The sequence below is a fragment of the Macaca thibetana genome, chromosome 13 (genome assembly GCF_024542745.1).
Source record: "Macaca thibetana thibetana isolate TM-01 chromosome 13, ASM2454274v1, whole genome shotgun sequence".
NCBI classification, from domain to species: domain Eukaryota; kingdom Metazoa; phylum Chordata; class Mammalia; order Primates; family Cercopithecidae; genus Macaca; species Macaca thibetana.
Window position 1 is genome coordinate 18,876,956 of NC_065590.1, and position 21,459 is coordinate 18,898,414.

At 45.6% G+C, this 21,459-nt stretch overlaps 2 protein-coding genes across 2 annotated transcripts in view; one reads left to right on the forward strand and one right to left on the reverse strand.

The window, feature by feature from the left end:
* Window positions 1-21,459, forward strand: part of EDAR (ectodysplasin A receptor) — a 43,381-nt gene that overhangs the window by 18,173 nt on the left and 3,749 nt on the right. The window contains exons 5-10 of the mRNA XM_050753160.1: window positions 628-714; window positions 2,371-2,496; window positions 2,593-2,667; window positions 2,911-2,983; window positions 14,072-14,231; window positions 15,763-15,823. Coding sequence (XP_050609117.1) covers window positions 628-714; window positions 2,371-2,496; window positions 2,593-2,667; window positions 2,911-2,983; window positions 14,072-14,231; window positions 15,763-15,823 — 582 coding nt within the window. The remainder of the gene's footprint in view (window positions 1-627; window positions 715-2,370; window positions 2,497-2,592; window positions 2,668-2,910; window positions 2,984-14,071; window positions 14,232-15,762; window positions 15,824-21,459) is intronic.
* CCDC138 (coiled-coil domain containing 138) overlaps window positions 16,968-21,459 on the reverse strand; it is a 129,976-nt gene continuing 125,484 nt past the window's right edge. Inside the window, exon 14 of the mRNA XM_050753030.1 lies at window positions 16,968-17,484. Within this exon, the coding sequence (XP_050608987.1) occupies window positions 17,417-17,484 (68 nt within the window). The 3' untranslated portion in view covers window positions 16,968-17,416. The remainder of the gene's footprint in view (window positions 17,485-21,459) is intronic.

Genomic DNA, 21,459 nt, shown 5'->3' on the forward strand with positions numbered 1-21,459 from the left:
ATGTTGCTTATTTTTATGGATTTCATATACTTCGTCTCCATGCATAGGAAAATTGAGTTGGTGAGGCTTGCAAAACTCCTCAACCTATACTGTTTAGTTTTAGCAGACTTATCACATGAATGTTTTTATTTAAAAAACAATAACGGGCCAGGCGCAGTGACTCACGCCTGTAATCCCAGCACTTTGGGAGGCCGAGGCGGGCAGATCACGAGGTCAGGAGATCGAGACCATCCTGGCTAACATGGTGAAACCCCATCTCTACTAAAAATACAAAAAAAATTAGCCGGGTGTGGTGGCGGGCACCTGTAGTCCCAGCTACTCGGGAGACTGAGACAGGAGAACGGCATGAACCTGGGAGGCGGAACTTTCAGTGAGCCAAGATTGTGCCACTGCACTCCAACCTGGGTGACAGAGTGAGACTCTGTCTCAAAAAAAAAAAAAAGAACAATAATGATGACTCTCTTTAGGGTTCATTAAACACTCTAAGAAATACAAATATTTAGCTCCCTCAGCCATCACTGCCTCAAGCCCATTCATGATCGCGAATCCAGATCCACGAGCTCTGTGGCGGCGTTTTTGAAGGTGGAGTTTCTCTGGATCATTTGAGGGACTCTATTTTCCTTGCAGGTGTGGGAGCCACTTCGGGAGCTTCTGCCAACTTCCCTGGCACCTCGGGCAGCAGCACCCTGTCTCCCTTGCAGCATGCCCACAAAGGTGAGAAGGGTGCTCGGGTATCGATCACCTGGAGTTAGGTGGTGCTTGGATGAAAGCTCGGAAGAAGAGAGGAAATGATTATGAGTAATGATTATGGTGCGCTTCCCCACCTGGTCTCACCTCCCTAATGTAACTGAATGACATGGTGCCCCCCTCATCCCGTGCAGGAAGTCATTATCTCTGCAAGGAGCGGAGTTGATCCCTCCATGGGTGTCCTGGGCCTGATGGGAGGTGCTGTTGATGAAGGCGGGGGCAGAGCGGCAGGTGGGCAGCACAGGCAGCTGCAAGCCGGGCCAGGAGGAGAGACTAGGCGTCCTGGGCTTTGGTTTGGCTGGGAGTCAACAGCAGTTCTATCACTGGCTTTCATATAAACCTGCTGACCATGGCACTTTAATATTCACTTGCAGAAAGCACATTTCATTCTCCCTAACCAGGGAAGAAGGGATTTAGGAAGACCCCAAAGTTCAATATGTCTCTCAGAGTCAGCCCTGCAGCTGGCTTGGCCTTTCCCTCTCACTGGTTTAGTGTCAGCCCGTTATTGAAACATGTTTCGGGTCTGGGTCTCAGTGAGCCATGAGGTACCTTCCAGATCCCTCAGAGCACCCAGCTCGTCAGCCTCATCACTGGGCCTCTCACACGCTAATGCAGAGCAAAAGGCAGGACTGCTGGGCGAGGATATATGAATCTCATTTGCACAGACCCTGGGGGGAGGAGCTCACAACATGGAGAATATCAAAATACTTATGTCATCTAGACCTGGCAAGCAAATGCTATTACAGGTATTCCTCAGATGATGCTGGGAGGCCGGTTTTCCTGTAGATGCACCCACAGGGGAGGCTCAGCGCCCACATGCGCGGTTTTCAGCTCTGGCACTACCTCCCCCGAGATGATCCGAGAGCTTCAGATGCTTGTCTCCTGTCTATTTGGGTGGTGGCAAATCTGGATCTTACTTCAAGAGAATCAGAGTCCTGTTTGGTTATTTTAGAGAATGAGAACGAGCTTCAGGGCATTTTATGCAATCCAAGGTCGACATTAACCTGGGAAGTGAGCAAAATCCCCCGGGGTGACTGAGGGACTGCCTGGTGGAGGCAGCAGAGCAGGTGGACTAGGTGGCCCCGCCCAGGCACCACCTGTGCCCTGGAGCTCTTACAATGACACTTAGGTTGAAATTGCATGAGGTGCAGGATGGAGCCAAACCCGGAATCCAGAGCTGATCCTGGAGTTAGGTGGTGCTCGGATGAAAGCTCGGAAGGAGAGAGGAATCCTGACTTTTGTTTGGAAATACCCAAACTTGAACTGTGCTGCCTTCCAGACACTCTTGTTCACTGGCCTTTCTTCCTCTCCACACCAAACCCTGCCCTCAGGTTCCCAAAGTAGTAGAAGCAAGAGCAAACTCCCTAGGAACAACCAGATGACCCCAGATAAGTCTGGAGAGGCCAGTGTGAGGGCAGCAAGCAGGGCTGTGGGCAGTCCTGGTCTGGCAGCCAAAACCAACGCGGAAGACTTGGTTCCCAGCCTAAGCAAGCGCCTCAGATTTCAGGGTTCCCTGAAAGCATCCCAGGGGCAGGGACATTGCTTCCAGGGGCTGTAGTCCTGGAGGGAAGAGCAGCAGGAACCCTGAGCTCTGGGTCACTCATGTCTTCTCTCCACCCACAGAACTCTCAGGCCAAGGACACCTGGCCACTGCCCTGATCATTGCAATGTCCACCATCTTCATCATGGCCATCGCCATCGTCCTCATCATCATGTTCTACATCCTGAAGACAAAGCCCTCTGCCCCAGGTGACGGCCCCCATGCGCCGGTGCCCTGCCTCCTGGACTCTCCGTCAACTCCCCCTGTCGGAGAGCCTGGCTGCTCACTCCCTCCTCTCTCCCCAGCCTGTTGCACCAGCCACCCGGGGAAGAGTGTGGAGGCCCAAGTGAGCAAGGACGAGGAGAAGAAAGAGACCCCAGGTCTGTGAACCGGGGCTTCCACACCCCACGTGCGTGGTGCCCGTCTCCGGGTGGAGGGCGTCCCCAGCAGCGGCCTACTCGCTGCTTCTGCTCTCGCATGCTGAACCATGCTGTGCTTACCGCGGGGTGGTGCCACGCAGACACCGGGCAGCTCTGCCCAACAGGAAGAACAGGCTTGAGCTGAGCGCAGAGCCATGAGCCAATTCTAACTCCTGTCTCCCCAACCTCCCCATTTCCCTGCAGACAACGTGGTGATGTTCTCTGAGAAGGATGAATTTGAGAAGCTGACAGCAACTCCAGCAAAGCCCACCAAGAGGTATGTGGAAGCCCCCAGCACCAGGCTGAAGCTGGGGTCCTGTGGATCCTGAGCAGGGAGGGGAGCCAGGGTGCAGCCAGGTGCACTGACAGGCTAGCCTGGGACACCATGGGGATGTTCAGGGACAGACAGTCCCTGCCGCCTCTCTGCTGACTGGCAGGGGTCAGGCGGTGTGAGGAGCCTGTGGGAACAGCTGCCTGCTGCTCTCGGGTGAGGCTCCTGTCCCTGCACCCTGCCAAATTCCCTGGGCCTTCCTCCTTAACATCCGACTTCCTCATGCCCCTTCTCCAGACCTGGAGGACAGAACGTAAGCCAAGGATGCATGCAGCAGCCCCTATGACTGCTGCTGCAGCCAACACACCAGTACCACTCGCGGCGGTGCCAGTACTGCTGCCACCGCAATGCTGGTAACAACCGCGGTGATGATGGCTAACAGCATTCGGTGCCTGCTGCCCACCAGGTGCTGGGCTCGGGCTGTGAACACATCTCCCCTCCACAGCCAGGAGCAAGGTGCTCACATCATCCCTGTTTATAGGATACCACACTGGGGTGTGGAAGTTGTCACTTGCCCAAGGTCACACATTAGTGAGCAGCAGGGCCGGGGTCTGAGTCCAGGCTCCCAAGGAGCCACGTGGCGTAAAGAGGCCCCTGGAGAAGGAGATTTGGCAGGTAAAGCCTTTCCCGTGTTTCCCACACAGGAAGGTGTGGAACCATGTTCTATTCATCCAGTGGGATGGTCATTTGGACTTTGTCCTGCATAGCTTCCAAAAATCAACCCCACAGCACGAGTTCCCAGCCTGGCAATGTGCCTGGACACCGCTGCCAGCCTCTGCCCCACGGCCACTGCAGGCTGCGCTGGAAGGACACCCCCACAACAGTGCCTCCCTTGGCAGATGGGGCACAGAGGCCACCAGAAAGTCACCAAACCGGTTAGAGGAAGAGCAGAGGTTAAGCCCTCCTCTCCTGCCCCCACCCCATGATCTTCCTGTGGTTCGCCTTGCAAAGCCATTCCTGTCGAGAAATAATGATCGATCCAGCATCTGTGTGGAGCTTTGGCATTCATAAAGCACTGCCAGGTGCATTGTCTCACCTGGAAAACTCCAGCGTCTCTTCACACCCCTGACACACGGGCAGGAGGCAGACAAATACGAAGTCTTTGCATACGAGGAAGGAAAAGCGGAGTATGTGTTGGGGTGGTTATTTCCTCCAAGTGACTCAATTCCAGTTGATCAGTTTTCAGCCACCACCACCCCTGCAGGAATTTGTGGTCTAAGCCCCATTGTGCCTGACTGGCGGGAGGTGCCAGATCCAAGCTGCTGCTCCCAGGACCCAGGGCAGGACCTGGTCACCCTGCATGGATGTAACTCTTAAATAGGGCCTCCCTAGAGACTGAACGTGCTCCTCAGCCTCCAGCCCAGCCTTATCTCATTCTGTCTCAGCCTCTCCCTTCTGTTTTTCAGGCTTTTCTTATTTCCAGAAATTAAAAGGGCAGAGACATGCCCCATGACTTGAGTTGCAGTTGAAGACAGGGAAAATTCAGAGGCCCTGCTAGGAAAAAATATATACTATCCCGGCCCGCGGGATAGTCAGAGCAGGCCCTGGAGGAGGGGGTGGGAATTTGGGGAACAAGAGACACGAGAAATGGAGACAAGACAGTGCTCTGATCAAGTCTCGTTTAATGGCGGTAATGCACTGCCTTATATACACTTGGAAGGGAAGGGGTTGGGCTAAGGCGGAAATGATCTCATTGCAGAGGGCGTGGCCAGGTTAGTTTCGGTTTCTCCTGTCGGAGGTCATGTTGCGCTTGCGCTACTAAGTAACAATTTTCCCGGGCGCGGGAAAAGTGAGTGAAGAAGAAGCAGGAAGAGCGCCATCTTTAACGAGGTATTAGTACAGGGGAAAAAAGGCAAAGATAGGGAGGAGGTAGAAGGTGGAAATGAATAGAGCTCAGGCGTTTAATCCTTAATTATTATTCGCTATGGCCGGGGCATGCAGCTCCGGACAGGTCCCCCTTTTTATATTTTTATGATGAGAAAACCCCTTGGGAACTGCGCCTGTCTTAGGTTGGGTCAACTCACCCCCACCTTCTAGGCCCGTCATGGGATAAGGCAGCAGCAAGGGCGGCCCTCCTGTCTTAGGCTCCAATGGAGATAGTGTCCTCTTACCCATCATTGACTGTCCAGTTCAGCACACAGGGGAGGTGGTCTTATTAAGGTAAATAAGACTCACCATTTTCAGTCATCTCAAGGCGATGATAATGAACCTGTATAGGTTTGGCCTGGAAGGCCTCGATTTGTTGTCTGACAAATGCCATAAGCTTATTAAGGATTATAGGCCCGAGAGTGAGGAAGAGTAGAAGAGTGAGTAAAGGACCAAGAAATGGCAGGAGATAGGGGAGAAGTCCATCGAGTCCAGTCCATAGTGGATTGGCGGCCAGGCCTTTTCTGCGCTTTTCTAGTTCTTCTTGCAAAGTTTTTATCTTATCTCTGACGATTCCGGATTTGTTGGCGTAAAAACAGCACTTTTCCTGTAAAGCCAAACATATCCCTCCCTGTTCTGCCGTTAACAAATCTAGACCTCTTCTATTTTGGAGAACTACTTCAGCTAACGAGTCTACTTGGTCTTGTAAATCTTGTATAGTACTGAATAAGGTCTGTACATCTGAGATTAATTGATTGGATAATTTAGTATATTGGGTTAGTGAGACTCCTAGGCCTGTGGCTCCTGTAGTAAAAGCAGTGGTGATTCCTAGTCCAGCCAACAAGGGAATAAATTGTATGGCTCGTTTCGGTCTATAAATAAAATGTTCAATAGCGGGGATGGGGATAGGTTCATCTCCAGGGATGATATCAATGTCGGGGAGAAGAGTGGCCAGAACACAAAGCCCTGTCCAATTTGTAGGTAGATACGTATATGCCATGTTGTTTCCACAAACGAAAACCGAGCCATTTATAGCACACAAAGGGTTGGTGGCATTGATTATGGAAGTACAGTTGCCAAACACAACATAGCCTAAATCAATTTCTTTAGTGTTATTATATGATGGTGAAAAGAGGCAAGAGGAATTAGAAAATATCATCGGTTGAACTAAGAGTGGGGGGGTAATAGGACAGGAATTATTTACTAAGGATTCATTTGAGTAATTGACATAGGGCAATGAAAGGTTAGGTATGGCTAGAGGAATAGGGGGGCCCATTTTAAGACAAAGCCAACAATCGTGGGCCAGGCTTGTATTGGACATTTGAAGTAAATTGTAAGTAGCATTGAGGATATCAAAGGTTTTGGCATCGAGCCTAAAATTATCTCTAAGCTCAGGCAGGGCTAAAGGGTGATATTGGAGTTCAGGATAAGCAGCTTTATGAATTTCTTCTAATTTTTTCTGGACGGTTTTAATTCTTGTAATATCTAATGGGCCTCCTCCATCAGAAATATGAATGGGGGCGGTAGTGCTCCAACAAACAGGCTTTCCTTTTTGGCCATTACAAGGAGATTGTACAAGTTTATTAGTGGATCCTAATACTTGTACGTCATTAATGCCTCCAGTTTGTGTTTTTAGTAACGTGGCCGTATAATATGTTCTATTGCCTGATTTGCATTGTTGATAGGATGTATAACAGGAACTATGTACAGAAGATTGGAAAGAACTACAAGGGCATTCTAGGAGCGGCCCATTAGGTGAGTTATCTCTTGGGGTAGACTTACATTTCCATAACTGGTTTGGCATTAGGTAAGCTGTCTTGCCCGTGCAGGTCACCTGGGTGATTCTATCTGACGGAGGTTCAGATATTTGTCCCCCTCTGCAGTCACAAGGCTGGCCGTATTGTTTTCGTAATAATTCTCTTGCCTTACGAGGGTCACCAAAACCTGCATAGACTGTCACTATGTTATATAGAGCGATTATTCTCCAAAGGAATTTCATGTTAGGCTTCATTTTCTGAAAAACAAGAAGGGAAAAACTTCTCAGGGAGATTTATCTTCCCTGGACTGACAATGGTTATGATTTATTTGTCTTACCAATCTTTCAGGCAGCCATCTGGCTGCATCATTTTTTTGTGAGAAGATGCATACTGAGCCTCTTCCCCAAATTAAAACTGGATCGGGGCCATGCCATGAACTATCAAGTGGATCTTTCCATTTTACCATTGCAAACTGTTTTTGAGATTCAGGATGCCAGAAACGGTCGGCAGCCGATTTTCCATGACTGTCCAAATTTAAAAAATTAAGGATAAACAGGGCATGATTGAGTATGTTTCTGGGGGTACCCTTCACGGGGTACCAGCTCCCCCCTTTTAATTTTGTGATAATAGTTTTTAATGACAGATGAGCTCTTTCTACTATACCTTGTCCTTGGGGATTATAGGGAATGCCTGTGGTATATTTAATTTGTAGGGTATTACAAAATTGTAAGAAGGTTTTGGCTATATAACCGGGGCCATTATCTGTTTTGATTTGTTTGGGTATTCCTAAAATAGAAAAGCAGTGTAATAAATGAGCTATGACATGTTTGGTGGCCTCTCCTGTTTGGAGAGTTGCACTGATGAATCCACTATAAGTGTCTATGCATACATGGATATATTTTACTTGACCGAATTCTAAGTGGTGAGTAACGTCCATTTGCCAAATTTCGTTGGGGATGAGTCCTCAGGGGTTAACTCCTAGATGGGGAACAGGTAAGTATGTTATGCAGTTGGCGCATTGTTTAACTATTTGTCGAGCTTGTTCTCTGGTAAGTTTAAACATAAGTCTTAAGGTTTGGGCGTTTAAATGATGTAAGGCATGTGCTTTTTGCGCTTGTTGCAAATTGTCTGTAGTGACTGTGGCTATGGTTTTTGTTGCCGTGTCAGCTGTTGCGTTACCTTGTGTTAGAGGTCCCGGTAATCCTGAATGTGCTCTGATATGCCCAAGAAAAAAGGGAGTAGTCCTTTTTCGGATAAGTTGTTGACATTGTAAAAATAGGTTAGCTGTGTCTGAAATATGTTTAATTTGAGACACGGTCTCTAAGAGGGGTATTGAATGAGCCAGGTAGGCGCTGTCTGTATAAATGTTAAGTGGCTGACAAGGAAAAGCTGATAGTGCTGCAATTATAGCTTGCAATTCGACCAGCTGAGCTGATGTATAAGTGGTCTGGAATTTAACGACTACATTATTGTAAGTGTAAGCGGCAAGTCCTGTGGAAGATCCTTCAGTGAAAATTAGTAATGCGTCATTGAGAGGTTCTTTACTGGTAATATGGGGAAATACAAACGCATGAAGTTTACAAAATTGAATAAGTTTGTTAGGTGGGTAATGGTTGTCAATCACGCCAGTATAAGAAGCGCAAGCAATTGGCCAGGCTTCCGTATTTTGTAACAGCCAATGGATGCGTGATTGAGTGTAGGGCTGTATAATGGTAGAGGGTTCTATTCCAAAGTATTTTCTACTGTTTTCTCTTCCCAAGATAATTAGATCAGCTATGGCATCATAATAAGGCAACAAAACCTTTTTAGGGGAGGAGGGCAGGTGTACCCACATAATGGGATTGTTCTGCCAAAATAGGCCAGTAGGGGTTATTGTTGTGTTAAAAACAAGGAATATTAATGGCTGAGAATAATCAATACCGGTAACAAATTGTGTTGCAATGGCATGTTCTACCTGTTGGAGTGTTATTAATACTTCTTTAGTAATGGACCTGGGGGATTTTGGATTAGAGTCTCCTTTTAATATATCGAAAAGAGGTTTTAACTCTCCTGTGGTGAGCTTTAAGTACGGTCGAAGCCAATTTATGTCTCCCAGTAATTTTTGGAAATCATTTAAAGTTTTTAAATGATCACGACGTATAACGGCCTTTTGATTAATGATTTTGGGTCCATTAATCTGGAAACCAAGATAAGTGTATGGATCTTGTAATTGTACCTTTTCTGGGGCTATCTGTAGTCCGGCTGCTGTTAACTCTTGTTTGAGTTGGGCGAAGCACTGTAAGACTTGTTCGCCAATTTCTCCTGCTATTAAAATATCATCCATATAATGTATAATATACATTTGTGCCCATGTTTTTCTGACTGGCTCTATAGCGGCAGCTACATATTTTTGACACAAGGTAGGACTATTGGCCATACCTTGAGGTAAGACTTTCCATTGATAGCGCTTCATTGGTTGTTTAAAATTTGTAGATGGAAGACTAAAGGCAAATCTTTTCTGGTCAGCAGGGTGAAGGGGAATTGTAAAAAAGCAATCTTTAAGGTCAATAACGATTTTAAAATATTTTTGAGGAATCGCAACCAGTGAAGGCAATCCTGGTTGTAAGGCACCCATAAGGATCATAGTGATATTTACTGCTCTTAAATCTTGTAAAAGTCTCCATTTACCAGACTTCTTTTTAATAACAAAAATAGGTGTATTCCAAGGGGAATTACTTTCCTCAATATGTCCTGCTGCTAGTTGTTCCCGCACTAACTGTTGGGCAGCATTTAGTTTATCATTGAGTAAAGGCCACTGATCAACCCAAACGGGCTCATCTGACTTCCAAGTAATGGGGTCAGCGCACCTTTGGGGTGCAGGTATGTCAGTGGCCTGAGCTAAAAATTTCCAAACCCCTTTTTATCAAGTTGTCCTGAAACCAGTATAGGCTGTGGGATACCGTTCTCTCCTTTTCCAAGACCTTTACCAGGGGTGTATCCTTGAGTTAACATTTGTGCAGTAACTATATCATTTGGACTACACATTATAATTTTCATTTGAGAGAGCAGATCTCGCTCCCAAAGGTTAACAGGTAGGTAAGGGATGACAAATGGCTTAATGAGGCCTGAATTGTTTTCTTTATCTGTCCATGTTAGGTATTTAGAACTTTGTTTAGGATTACTGCTTTGTCCAATTCCTCTCAAGTGAGTTAAAGTTTCTGTAGTAGACCAATGAGAGGGCCAATCTTCCTGTTTAATGATAGTTACATCAGCCCCTGTGTCTATTAGTCCAGTGAATGCCTTCCCGTCTAACCATAAGGTTAGAGAGGGTTTTTGATTTGTAATTGGTTGCACCCAATGTATATCTGATGATCCGAAACCTTTTATATTTCTATTAGAGTATTAGATATTATTATCTGTTTTAACCAAAGGTAGCAGGAGTAACTGAGCTATTCTAACTCCTTGAGGGACAGTAATAATACTATCAATAGCTCTGGCCATAATTTTAATTTCTCCTTCATAATCATTATCGATAACTCCAGGGAGGACTTGTAAGCCTCTCATGGTGACACTACGTCTTCCTAAAAGTAGCCCAAAAGTGTTAGGTGGTAAGGGTCCATATATTCCGGTATTTAAGGTTTGCGGTCCCATTTCAGGTGTTAATATTGTGTGGGAGGTGGAACTGAGGTCCAATCCTGCACTTCCTGGGGTTGCTCTACTAAGTTTTGAAATGGATTGCTGTTGCTGGCTGGAACAAAGCTGACTGCCCCATATGCTTGTTTCGGGGCCTGAGGCTGGCCCCTCATCCCGTTTCCCTGCCTGGGGGGTAAAGGATTTCCTTGACTGTCAGTTTTAGATTTACATTCGTTTGCCCAGTGCCTTCCTCTTTTACACCTTGGGCAAAGGCCTGGGATTTTTGCTTCTGGACTCCTATTTTGGTTTTCATAGCAATCTTTTGCAAAGTGTCCCCTTTTACCGCATCTAAAACATCCCCCTTTATCTTTACCTTTGTTAATGAGGAAATCTCTTACTGTTTGGCCGCTAAAAGCGGCGGCCATTGCTAGGCCTTGTTTATATGAGGGCCTAATATCTGAACAAAGGCGAATGTATCCTGTTAAATCTGTTTTCTTTCGATAAGGTCTGATTGCCGCTTGGCAGGCGGGGTTAGCATTTTCAAAAGCTAACTGTTTAACATAATCTACACCCGTTTCTGCATTTCCAAAGATTCTACCTGCCGTGGTCATAAGTCTATGCACAAAGTCTGAAAATGGCTCATCGGGTCCTTGTTTAACCGCTGTGAGCGAGGCCCCTGGATCTCCTTTAACGGGAAGTTTTCTCCAGGCCTTTGTAGCAGCAGCCTGGATTTGTGAGAACAGTCCAGGGTCATATTGCATTTGGGCCTGAGTGTCTGCATAATTACCTGAACCAGTTAACATATCAAAATCCCAACCGTTTCCTGCCTGTTGATTTCTTTTAGCTGTATCTCTACAATTTTCAAAGAACTCTGACTTCCAAATTAAGTGGTCTCCCCCAGAAAGAACTGCCCTGACTAAGGTATTCCAGTCTGTAGGAGTGAGCCAATTCTCAGCTACAGATTCCACTATAGCAAGAGTATATGGAGCAGTAGCCCCATACTGAGAGGCAGCAGTCTTTAACTCTTTTATAATAGTAAAATCAAATCCAGTATGATGCCTCCAAGCCTGTCCCTGTTCATCTATGGTTTCCGTGACCGGAAAAACGTCTTTGGGGGAGGAGTCTTCTCTATGTCGGCTAGCAACTAAGCCCCCTCTTGGAACATGTTGTCCAGGCCGCTGAAGTGGGCGCAAGGAACCCTCCATAGCGTCTGAGTTAGGTATTTTTTCATTTCCTGTTTTTAGCTTTTGGAGCCTAATTATCAATGATTGATGTAACTCTTCAAGTTTAATCTGTTCTTCTAGTTGAGCAATTTTTGCTTTAATTCTTCTTTGGGATCTATTGCTGCCATAACAATGGGCGCAGAAGCCTCATTATGTGTCTTATTATATGGGGGTGGGTATGAAGTAAAGGGAGGCAAATCAGGGTTGTGATATTTAGCCGCCTCTTCCTCTAAATCATCCCAATTTATATCCGATTGATTAGGCTTATTAATTTCCTCCTCCTTTTGAAGCATCTGTAAAATTGGGTATTTTTTTGGTTTGTTTTCGTGTGGTATTTCTTTATCTATTACAGAAGGAGACTTGATTTCCTCATGATCACTTTCGAGGGAAATGAGATCTTCCTCCGTATCTTGCGGAGGCTTTGTGAGGTTAGAGCGGGAGCTAACGTTTAAAATATGCTCTGTCTGAGCGACCGCAGCCATGACTTGAGGATCGGCCTCCTTCTTATCTATTAAATCTTTAATGAGGTTCCAATAAGAGAAGGCAGTTACAGGAATTTTTTCTGGCCCAAAAGTATTATAATAGTCCTGCAAACAATCCCCTACTCTACGCCATCTTTTAATATCAATAGTTCCTTCCTGTGGGAACCAAGGGCAAGTGTCTTTTACAAAATCAAAAAATTTAAACAAATCATTACCTTTAACCTTTACTCCTCGTATCTTTAAAGCCTCTTTTAATTGTCCTACATATATTTGATGTTGGCTTAATTCTTGTCCCATTTCGGACGCGTCACTTACCTTCGATTCTGACGCGGCAGGTTCCCGCGGTGATCGGAAGAGTTTGACTCCTTCTGTCTTCGTTAGCGGTCGACTGTCCTTTGGCGTCCTCTTCCTCAAGGAGTCCCTCGTTTCCAGGTCCCTGTTCGGGCGCCATGTATCCCGGCCCGCGGGATAGTCAGAGCAGGCCCTGGAGGAGGGGGTGGGAATTTGGGGAACAAGAGACACGAGAAATGGAGACAAGACAGTGCTCTGATCAAGTCTCGTTTAATGGCGGTAATGCACTGCCTTATATACACTTGGAAGGGAAGGGGTTGGGCTAAGGCGGAAATGATCTCATTGCCGAGGGCGTGGCCAGGTTAGTTTCGGTTTCTCCCGTCCGACATCATGTTGCGCTTGCGCTACTAAGTAACAATTTTCCCGGGCGCGGGAAAAGTGAGTGAAGAAGAAGCAGGAAGAGCGCCATCTTTAACGAGGTATTAGTACAGGGGAAAAAAGGCAAAGATAGGGAGGAGGTAGAAGGTGGAAATGAATAGAGCTCAGGCGTTTAATCCTTAATTATTATTCGCTATGGCCGGGGCATGCAGCTCCGGACAATATACTTATTTCATATACAAATATTAAATACAAATTGAACCCTGACAATTGTACATTAAAAGACAGCAAGGCACTGAGCTTTTGTCCCTGCTGTTTGTCCTTGGGTCTTGGAGACAGGACCTGGGGTGCCACCTCACCTGCTCCATCTCACCTGCTCCACCTCACCTGCTCCATCTCACCTGCTCCACCTCACCTGCTCCATCTCACCTGCTCCATCTCACCTGCTCCATCTCACCTGCTCCATCTCACCTGCTCTCAAGTGGGGACAGCGATGGGCCCTATCACCTCCTTGTGAGGCCCTGAAGCCTGACGAGGAAGTGGATCCCACTGGGGCTTCATGATGGTTCTCATTTTCTTTGTATTACCCTGTCTCTAGGGTTGTGTTTGCCTGTGGGCTTCACTGCTGTAACCTAGTTACTAACAAATATAATCCTTTTTTTAAGAAAAAAAGGTCTTCAGCCAAACCACAGGAAGCAAGCAGGATGCCTCTAAAAAAGAATATTGTTTTTCATAGACTTGGAATGGTTTTAAGAGAGTTTCAGCTCCAACCCACATGTGCCAAGGGCAGACCCTGGGTTCTTTGTGGGCTGTGAACCACAAGGTGGCATGAACCTGGGCTTCGTGCCTCCAACCGCCCACCCACCTCACCCGCTGGGGCTTGCTGTGCCACCCTCTGCAATGCACACAGGTCAGCCAGGTCACCCCCCTAGTCAAGAGGGGGCTTTCCAGGCACAAGGCTCCATTCAGCTCCCTTTTCAATGACTCCAGACAGCCAGCACGGATTCAGTGCCAGCCACATCAATCTATTTGCTTAACACGAAGACACCAGGTGAACTTGGTGCTTACTGGGATTAGATACAGGGATCTAGGACATATTCAATGAACCTTTATGGAGCATCCACTGCGTGTCAGATAGCAGAGAGGAGAGGCCTGTGGATGCCTCCCACGCTCAGTGGCAGCCCCAGCCCATAGACGCCTGCAGGTCACCCACCATGGACTTGTTTGGAAGGAAGCAGGAAGCCACCGGTGTATCTGTCTCATCTCACGTCCCCTGGTCCCGTGCCCACAAGGTGCCCAGTTGAAAAACAAGTCATTGCCCCCCACTGTCCACAGCTGGGCAATGGACAAGTTCACCACAGGAGAACCTGTCAGGGCTGCAGTCCCCCCAGGCGCTGCTAATGACCATCGCTCTTGTTTTTGCAGCGAGAACGATGCCTCGTCCGAGAATGAGCAGCTGCTGAGCCGGAGTGTGGACAGTGACGAGGAGCCCGCCCCTGACAAGCAGGGCTCCCCGGAGCTGTGCCTGCTGTCGCTGGTTCACCTGGCCAGGGAGAAGTCTGCCACCAGCAACAAGTCAGCTGGGGTGAGGCTCCTGCAGATGCCATGATGAGCTGTGAGATGTGGCCCCCTCACAGCCACAAGACTAGAACTTTCTCACTGAATCAGCTCTCCTGCAAGACGGGGTGTTTCTCTCAAAAGTCCAAGCAAGGAGACCTGGACAGTGACAGGTTCACAGCAAGATAGTTAAAAGGGGGGAAAAAACTTTCTTTCCTTTTTTTTTTTTTTTTTTTTTGAGATGGGACCCAGCCTGTCTGTCACCCAGCCTGGAGTGCAGTGGTGTAATCTTGGCTCACTGCAACCTCCGCCTCCTGGGTTCAAGCAATTCTTCTGTCTCAGCCTCCCAAGTAGCTAGGACTACAGGTGCATGCTGCCACGCCCAGCTAGTTTTTTTGTATTTTAGTAGAGACGAGGTTTCACTGTGTTGCCCAGGCTGATCTCAAACTCCTGAGTTCAGGCAATCCACCTGCCTCAGCCTCCCAAAGCGCTAGGATTACAGGTGTGAGCCATCACACCCAACCACTTTGTTTTTATTATATAGCTTCATACACAAACATGAAAAAGAATAAGCAAAGAGAAAAAAGGTAAAATCACTTGGAATGCCAGATGGCAGAAAAAGACCCTTGTAAATATACTGGGTTTTATCCAGCCAGACAATTTTCTACACACACACACACACACACACACACACACACACACACAAACACTTTTCTTGTATGCATTTTTAAAAATATAAAAACAGGCTCACATGTAGAAACTGTCCCCAGGGTTTTATCACCTACTGCCCTGTAATGTGCCGTGGCCAGGAGCAGGGCAGGGGTGAGGGCAGAGATGACCAGAGCCCTCTTGGGCTCCCTGTGGACCTGGCCTGTGGTCATCCCTCTAGTCTGTGCCCTGGCTGCAGACCCCAGCCGCAGGACAGCTGTGTTGCTAGGCAACATCACTGATGGCAAAAACGCCCAGTTGGGATCCTGGCTCCGGCCTGGTCCTGATAGGATGCCATGCTCTGCCTGCTCCGAGTTCAGTGACCTCGGTAATGGGGCTGCCACTTGCAGAGACCTTGGAAGCCTGTGGGGTTGTTACAAAAGAAATAGGTAGCCGTGGCCCCGGGACTCTTCAGCCAGGGCCACTGAGCACCTGTGCACCGTGGGCCTGGTCTCCTGGCACCAGCCACATGATCCAGGATGGGAGCCCCGCACGGCTCTGCTGCAGCACAGGTGTCCTGAGGGCAAGTGGGGGTCCCCATGGTCATCTTTTCAAACAGACTGATGCCGGGGTATCCCCAAGTATCTTATGAGTCTGACCACCCAGCTGAGCCTGAGAAGATGTTTGAGTGGGAAGACCTGAAGGAGACCCTCCTCCCTGTGTGTCGGGGCTGGGGTGCTGACACGGGGCTGGGGTGCTGACACGGGGCTGGGGTGCTGACACGGGGGCTGTGTGCGGCGTCTCTGGTGTCAGGCGTAGCTGCTGCCTGTCCCTGCTGACATGGAGGATTTGCCTCCTCACTACTGTTGCCCCTCTCTGGAGGTGAAAATTCTCCTGACTCTTTTTTACAGATTCAAAGCCGGAGGAAAAAGATCTTGGATGTGTATGCCAACGTGTGTGGAGTTGTGGAAGGTAAGCTGAGAGAGGTGGTGTAGACATAAGAGCTGTGATCCTGTGAGGGGAACTCAGGGAAGTCGCCCATCCCGTTGCCGCACTCTGGTCAGAACGGCCACTGGAACCGACTTCAGGTGTGGAGAAACAGAATCTGGCTCCCAGATATTAGAAGGCATCTCCCAGTGCTTCCATGGGCCTTCCCCTCATGGCGGGAGACAGCCCGGTGCAGGCACCCACTACAGGGACACGCAGGGTCGGGGAGCAGCAGCCATAGAGCCTTGGACCTCCCGTGTCCCCAGTGCCCATCTCCACACTGGCATCATCATCTGGGAAACATAATCAGTCACTTAGTCACTTATCCTAGACTTAGCCGCCCTCTCCCTGCCCTCGAGCATCCTCGATGTCCGAAGGCCCTGGGAGCCTCCAGCCTCCCCTCCCAGCGGCCTTCCGAGCCAAGTCAGTGTCTCCCCGTAACCTGGGCTTGGGTGTGGGCAGGTAAAAGGCAACAGGACAGGGCCGTCAGTGCTGCAATCTGAAATCATAATCCTCAGCTTCCAGTTCCTGCAAAATCCTCTTTCTAAATTACCTTCTTATTAACCTCAAAGATAAACCCCTCGTGGCTGAGGTCAGGAGTTTTCCTGCTGCTGGCCTCGCTGGCCTCCCTCCTCGGACTCCTTGATCTGGCCGGGCAGCGGGAGTGGAGCCTGGTGCATGCCAGGCAGCTCGCCAATGCTCCCAATACCCCTCCTCCCACCCCCACACCCCATCGTAGGCCAAGTGCAGCCCCCTGTTCCCTGGCAGGCTTTCTGGTCCAGTGCTTTGTTGGCCAGAAATAACTATACTGTGGGTGAGCTCCAGGGCCAAGAATTCTTGGCTGCCGCTGAAACATGGCATCTCTCCATAAACACATGCCCCAGGTCAGCCTGCCTGATCTCACCTGGCATGGCCTGGGGCTGTCAGCTGCCCAGGGGAGGATGGTCTAGGACTCACCTTCCATCCACCAGCAAGCTCTTCTCTGTTCCAAAAAATATTGAGTTCACACCCCGGGACAGGGGTTTTCAAACCTCAGCCAGGGCTGAGAACTTGTGCTCCGTGCCCAGCCCTGATGAATATTAGAGTCCCCTGCAGGTCTTAACAGCATCTCTGCCCATCCAGCCCACCCAATCTGCCCCAACACCCTGATGTAATTAGTCAGGGGTGAATCCCAGGCATCTGCGTCTCTGTTTTTTGTTTTGTTTTGTTTTGTTTTTAATTAAACTTTTTATTTTGAGATACTTCTTACCATGCAGTGGTAAGAGAGAATACAGAGAGATCCTGCAAGCCCTTTACCCAGTTTCTCCTCATGATAACATCTTACAAAACTATACACAGAAGTCACAACCAGGACACTGATATCGACACAGTGAAGCTAGACTCAGCTCCCATACAAAAACTCCTCGTATTGTCCTTTTACAGCCACAGCCAGTTCCCACCCGTCTCACCCTCACCTAGGCCCCTGGAAACCAGTAATCTGTTCTCCATTCCTACAGTTTTGTCATTTCAAGAGTGTTATAAAAGCGGAATCACATAGTATGTAACCATTGGTGAATGGCCTTTTTCACTCAGCATAATTCACTGGAGGTCCAGCCGGGTTGTTGCATGTATCAATCGTCCATTCCTCTCTCTTGCTGAGTAGTAGTCTGTGGCATAAACAGACCAGAGCTGATTTAACCATTCACTTGCTGAAGGACATCAGGGTTATTGCCACTTAAGGGCTATTATGAACAAAGGTGCTATAAATATTTGTGTATAGGTTTTCGTGTGGACATCAGTCGTGATTTATCCAGGATAGAGACCCAGGAGTACATTTGTTGGCTTGTATGATAGTTGCGTGGTTGGTTTTTTTAAAAAACTGCCAAACTGTTTTCCAAAGTTGTTGTACCATTTTACATTCCTACGAGCAGTGTGTGAATGGTCTAGTTTCTCCATATCCTTGCCAGCATTTGGTGGTGTTACTATGTTTTATTTTAGCTATTCTGAGAAGTGTGTTATGATATCTTAGTGTGGTCTTAATTTGCATGTTCCTATTGTTTGAATATCCTTTCTTGTGTTTATTTTTCATCTGTATGTCCTCTTCAGTAAAATGAATGTTTCTTCATGTCTTTGCCCATTTTTCAATGGCATTATATGATTTTTTGCTGTTGAGAGGGTTTTTAACAATATATTCTAGACACTAGTCCTATGATGGATATGTGGTTTTGTAAATGTTTTCTCTATTCTATAGCTAGTTTAACTTATCTTTTCAGTCTCTTAACAGGGTCTTTCACAGAATGATGCTTTAAATTTTTATGAGTCAAATTTATGAAACTAATTATAAAGTTTTCCTTTTATGGATGGTGCTTTTGGTGTCAAATCTAAGCTCTCTCTTGCCTAGTCCTAGATCCCAGAGATTTGCTCCCACAATTTTTTCTAGAAGTTTTATAGCTTAATGTTTTATATTTAAGTCCACATAGTTTTTATGTTTTGCATTTAAGTTCACATAGTTCACATTTTGCAGTTAAGTTTGAGTTGATTTTTATAGAAGATATGAAATTGGATCAAAGTTCTTTTTTTGTCTATGGATATCCAATTGCTCCAGCACTGTTTTTTTTTTTTGTTTTTTTTTTTTTTTGAAAAAGTATCTTTCCTCCATTGAATTGCTTTTCAAACTTTGTCAAAAATCAGTTTGGTATATTTGTATGGGTCTATTTTCTGGGGTCGCTGTTCTGTTGTATTGATCTACATGTCTGTCCCTCTTATAATACCACACATTCTTGATTCTTGTATAAGTTATATAATAACTTATATAAGTCTTGAAATCAAATAGACTGCTCCCACTTTCTTCTTTCAAAAATCTTTTAGCTATTCTAGTTCCTTTGTCTTTCTATATAAGTTTTAGAATAGTCTTCCCTATATGTACAAAATGCCTTGCTGGGATTTTAATGAGTTGCAACAAAACTGTATATCAATTGGGAAGATTTGACATCTTTATTATGTTGAATCTTCTGAGACATGGACATGGTATATCTCTTCATTTATTTAGCACAACTTTAAATTTTTTTATCTACATTGTGTAGTTTCCAAAAGACAAGTTCTATGCATATTTTGCTAGATTTATATCATAAGTATATCGTTTATTTTTTGAGCAGCTGTAAATGTAATTTAAATTCAGTAGCCATACATTCATTGTTAGCTATATAGAAATACAATTGATTTTTGTATGTTTATCATGTATCCTGTGACCTTGCTGAATTCACTTATAAGATCTGGGAGTCTTCTTGTAGATTCCTTGGGATTTTCTATATAGATAATCACATCTGCAAATGGGACCGTTTTATTTCTTCCTTTCCAATGTGTATACCTTTTCCTTCCTTTTCTCATTTTATTGCACTGGCTACACCTTCCAGCGCTACAGTGAATGTAAGTGATGAAGCAGAAGCAGAAATCCTTGCCTCATTTCTGATCTTAAAAGCATTCCATTTTTCACCATTAAGTATAATATTAGCTCTAGGCTTTTTATAAATTGTTGACATTAATTTTTTGAGTGGATTACAGTAGTTTTTAAATATTGAACCAGCCTTGCCTCCCATACCTGATGTGGTACAAATTCTTTTTTTTATGGTTGCATTCCATTTGCTAATATTTTGTTAAGGATTTTGCATTTATATTCATGAGAGATATTGGTCTGTGGTTTGTGGTTTGTTTTTTGTCTTTGTCTGGTTTTGGTATCCAGTTTATACTACCCTCACAGAGTAAGTTTTCTATGTCTAGAAAATATAGTGTAGAATTGCTATTAATTATTTCTTAAACATTTTGTAGAATTCTTCAGTGAAATCATGTGGACCTAAAGATTTCTTTTGGGGAGTTTTTGTTTGTTTGTTTTTTGAGATGGAGTCTTGCTCTGTCACCCAGGTTGGAGTGCAGTGGCACGATCCTGGTTCACTGCAACCTCTGCCTCCCAAGTTCAAGCGATTCTACTGCCTCAGCCTCCCAAGTAGCTGGGATTACAGGCTCGTGCCACCACAGCCCAGCTAATTTTTTTTTTTTTGAGATGGAGTCTCACCCTGTCCCAGGCTGGCAACCTCCACCTCCCAGGTTCAAGTGATTCTCTTGCCTCAGCCTCCTGAGTAGCTAGGATTACATGTATGTGCTACCATGCCCAGCTAATTTCTGTATTTTTAGTAGAGATGGGGTTTCACCATGTTGGTCAGGCTGGTCTTGAATTCCTGACCGTGCGGTCCACCTGCTTTGGTCTCCCAAAATGCTGGGATTACAGGCGTGAGCCACCATGCCTGGCCCTAATTTTTGTATTTTAGTAGAAACAGGGTTTCACCATCTTGGCCAGAGTGGTCTTGAACTCCTGACCTCAAGCAACATAATCACCTCGGCCTCCCAAAGTGCTGGGATTACAGGCGTGAGCCACCGCATTTGGCTGAAGATTTTTACAGTTACACATTCAGCTTCCTTAATAGTTATAAGTCTGTTCAAATGATCTGTTTTACATTGGGTAAGTTGTGATAGTTTATGTTTTTTGAGGAACTGTTTATTTTCACCTGTCAAATTTATATGTATAGAGTTAAAGTTGCATAGTTTTCCCTTATTATCTGTTTGATATCTATGGTGTCTGTAGTAATATCTCCTGCTTCTTTCTTGATATTGGTAATTTGTGTCTTGTCTATTTTTTTCCTTGTCAGTTATATTGATCTTTTCAAATAACTGTTTCTTTTCATATTGTTCTCTTTTACTTTACTGTTTTCAATTTCAGTGATTACTGCTCTTATTTCTAAATTACTTATTTCCTTCTATGTACATTTGGTTTATTTTGTTAATCTTTTTCTAAGTGCTTGAGATGGGAGCTTAGATTATTAAGAGTTTTCCTCCTTTGTGTTTCTGCTATAAATTTTCCTCTCAGTACTACTTCAGCTGTGTCTCACAAATACTGACATCTGGTATTTTTATTTTCATTCATTTTTAAATTTTCTTTGAGACTTCCTCTTTGACCTGTGGATTATTTAGAAGACTGTTGTCTAGTTTTCAAATGTGTAAAGATTTTTCTGTTATTGATTTAAATTCTAATTATATTGTGGTAGGGGAATATATTTTGTATAGTTTCAATTCTTTTAATTTGTTGAGGTGTAAGGCCCATAATTATAAAGAATGTGTATTCTGCTGTTGTTGAATGGAGTGTTCTATAAATGTTGATTAGATCTTGTTGGTTGATGATGTTGGTAAGTTCTATATTCTTGCTGATTTTTTTCTAATTGTTCTATCATTTACTGAGGGAGGAATGTTAAAGTTTTCAACTATAATTGTGGGCTTATCTCTTCTTTCAGGTCTATCAGTTTTTGTTTCACATATTTTGGAGCTCTGTTGTTTGGTGCATATTCATTTAGGATTGCTATGTCTTCTTGGATTGACCCTTTTATCATTATTAAATGTCACTTTCTGGTAATTTTTTTCCTCTGAAGTCTACTTTAACTGATGTTATAGCCATTCTGCCTTCCTTTTATTAAAGTTTGCATGATATGTATTTTTCCATCCTTTTACTTCCAACCAGCCTCTCTCATTATATTGAAGTGAGTTTCTTGTAGGCAGCATATAACTGAGTATATTTTAAAATCTCCTCTACCAAGTTC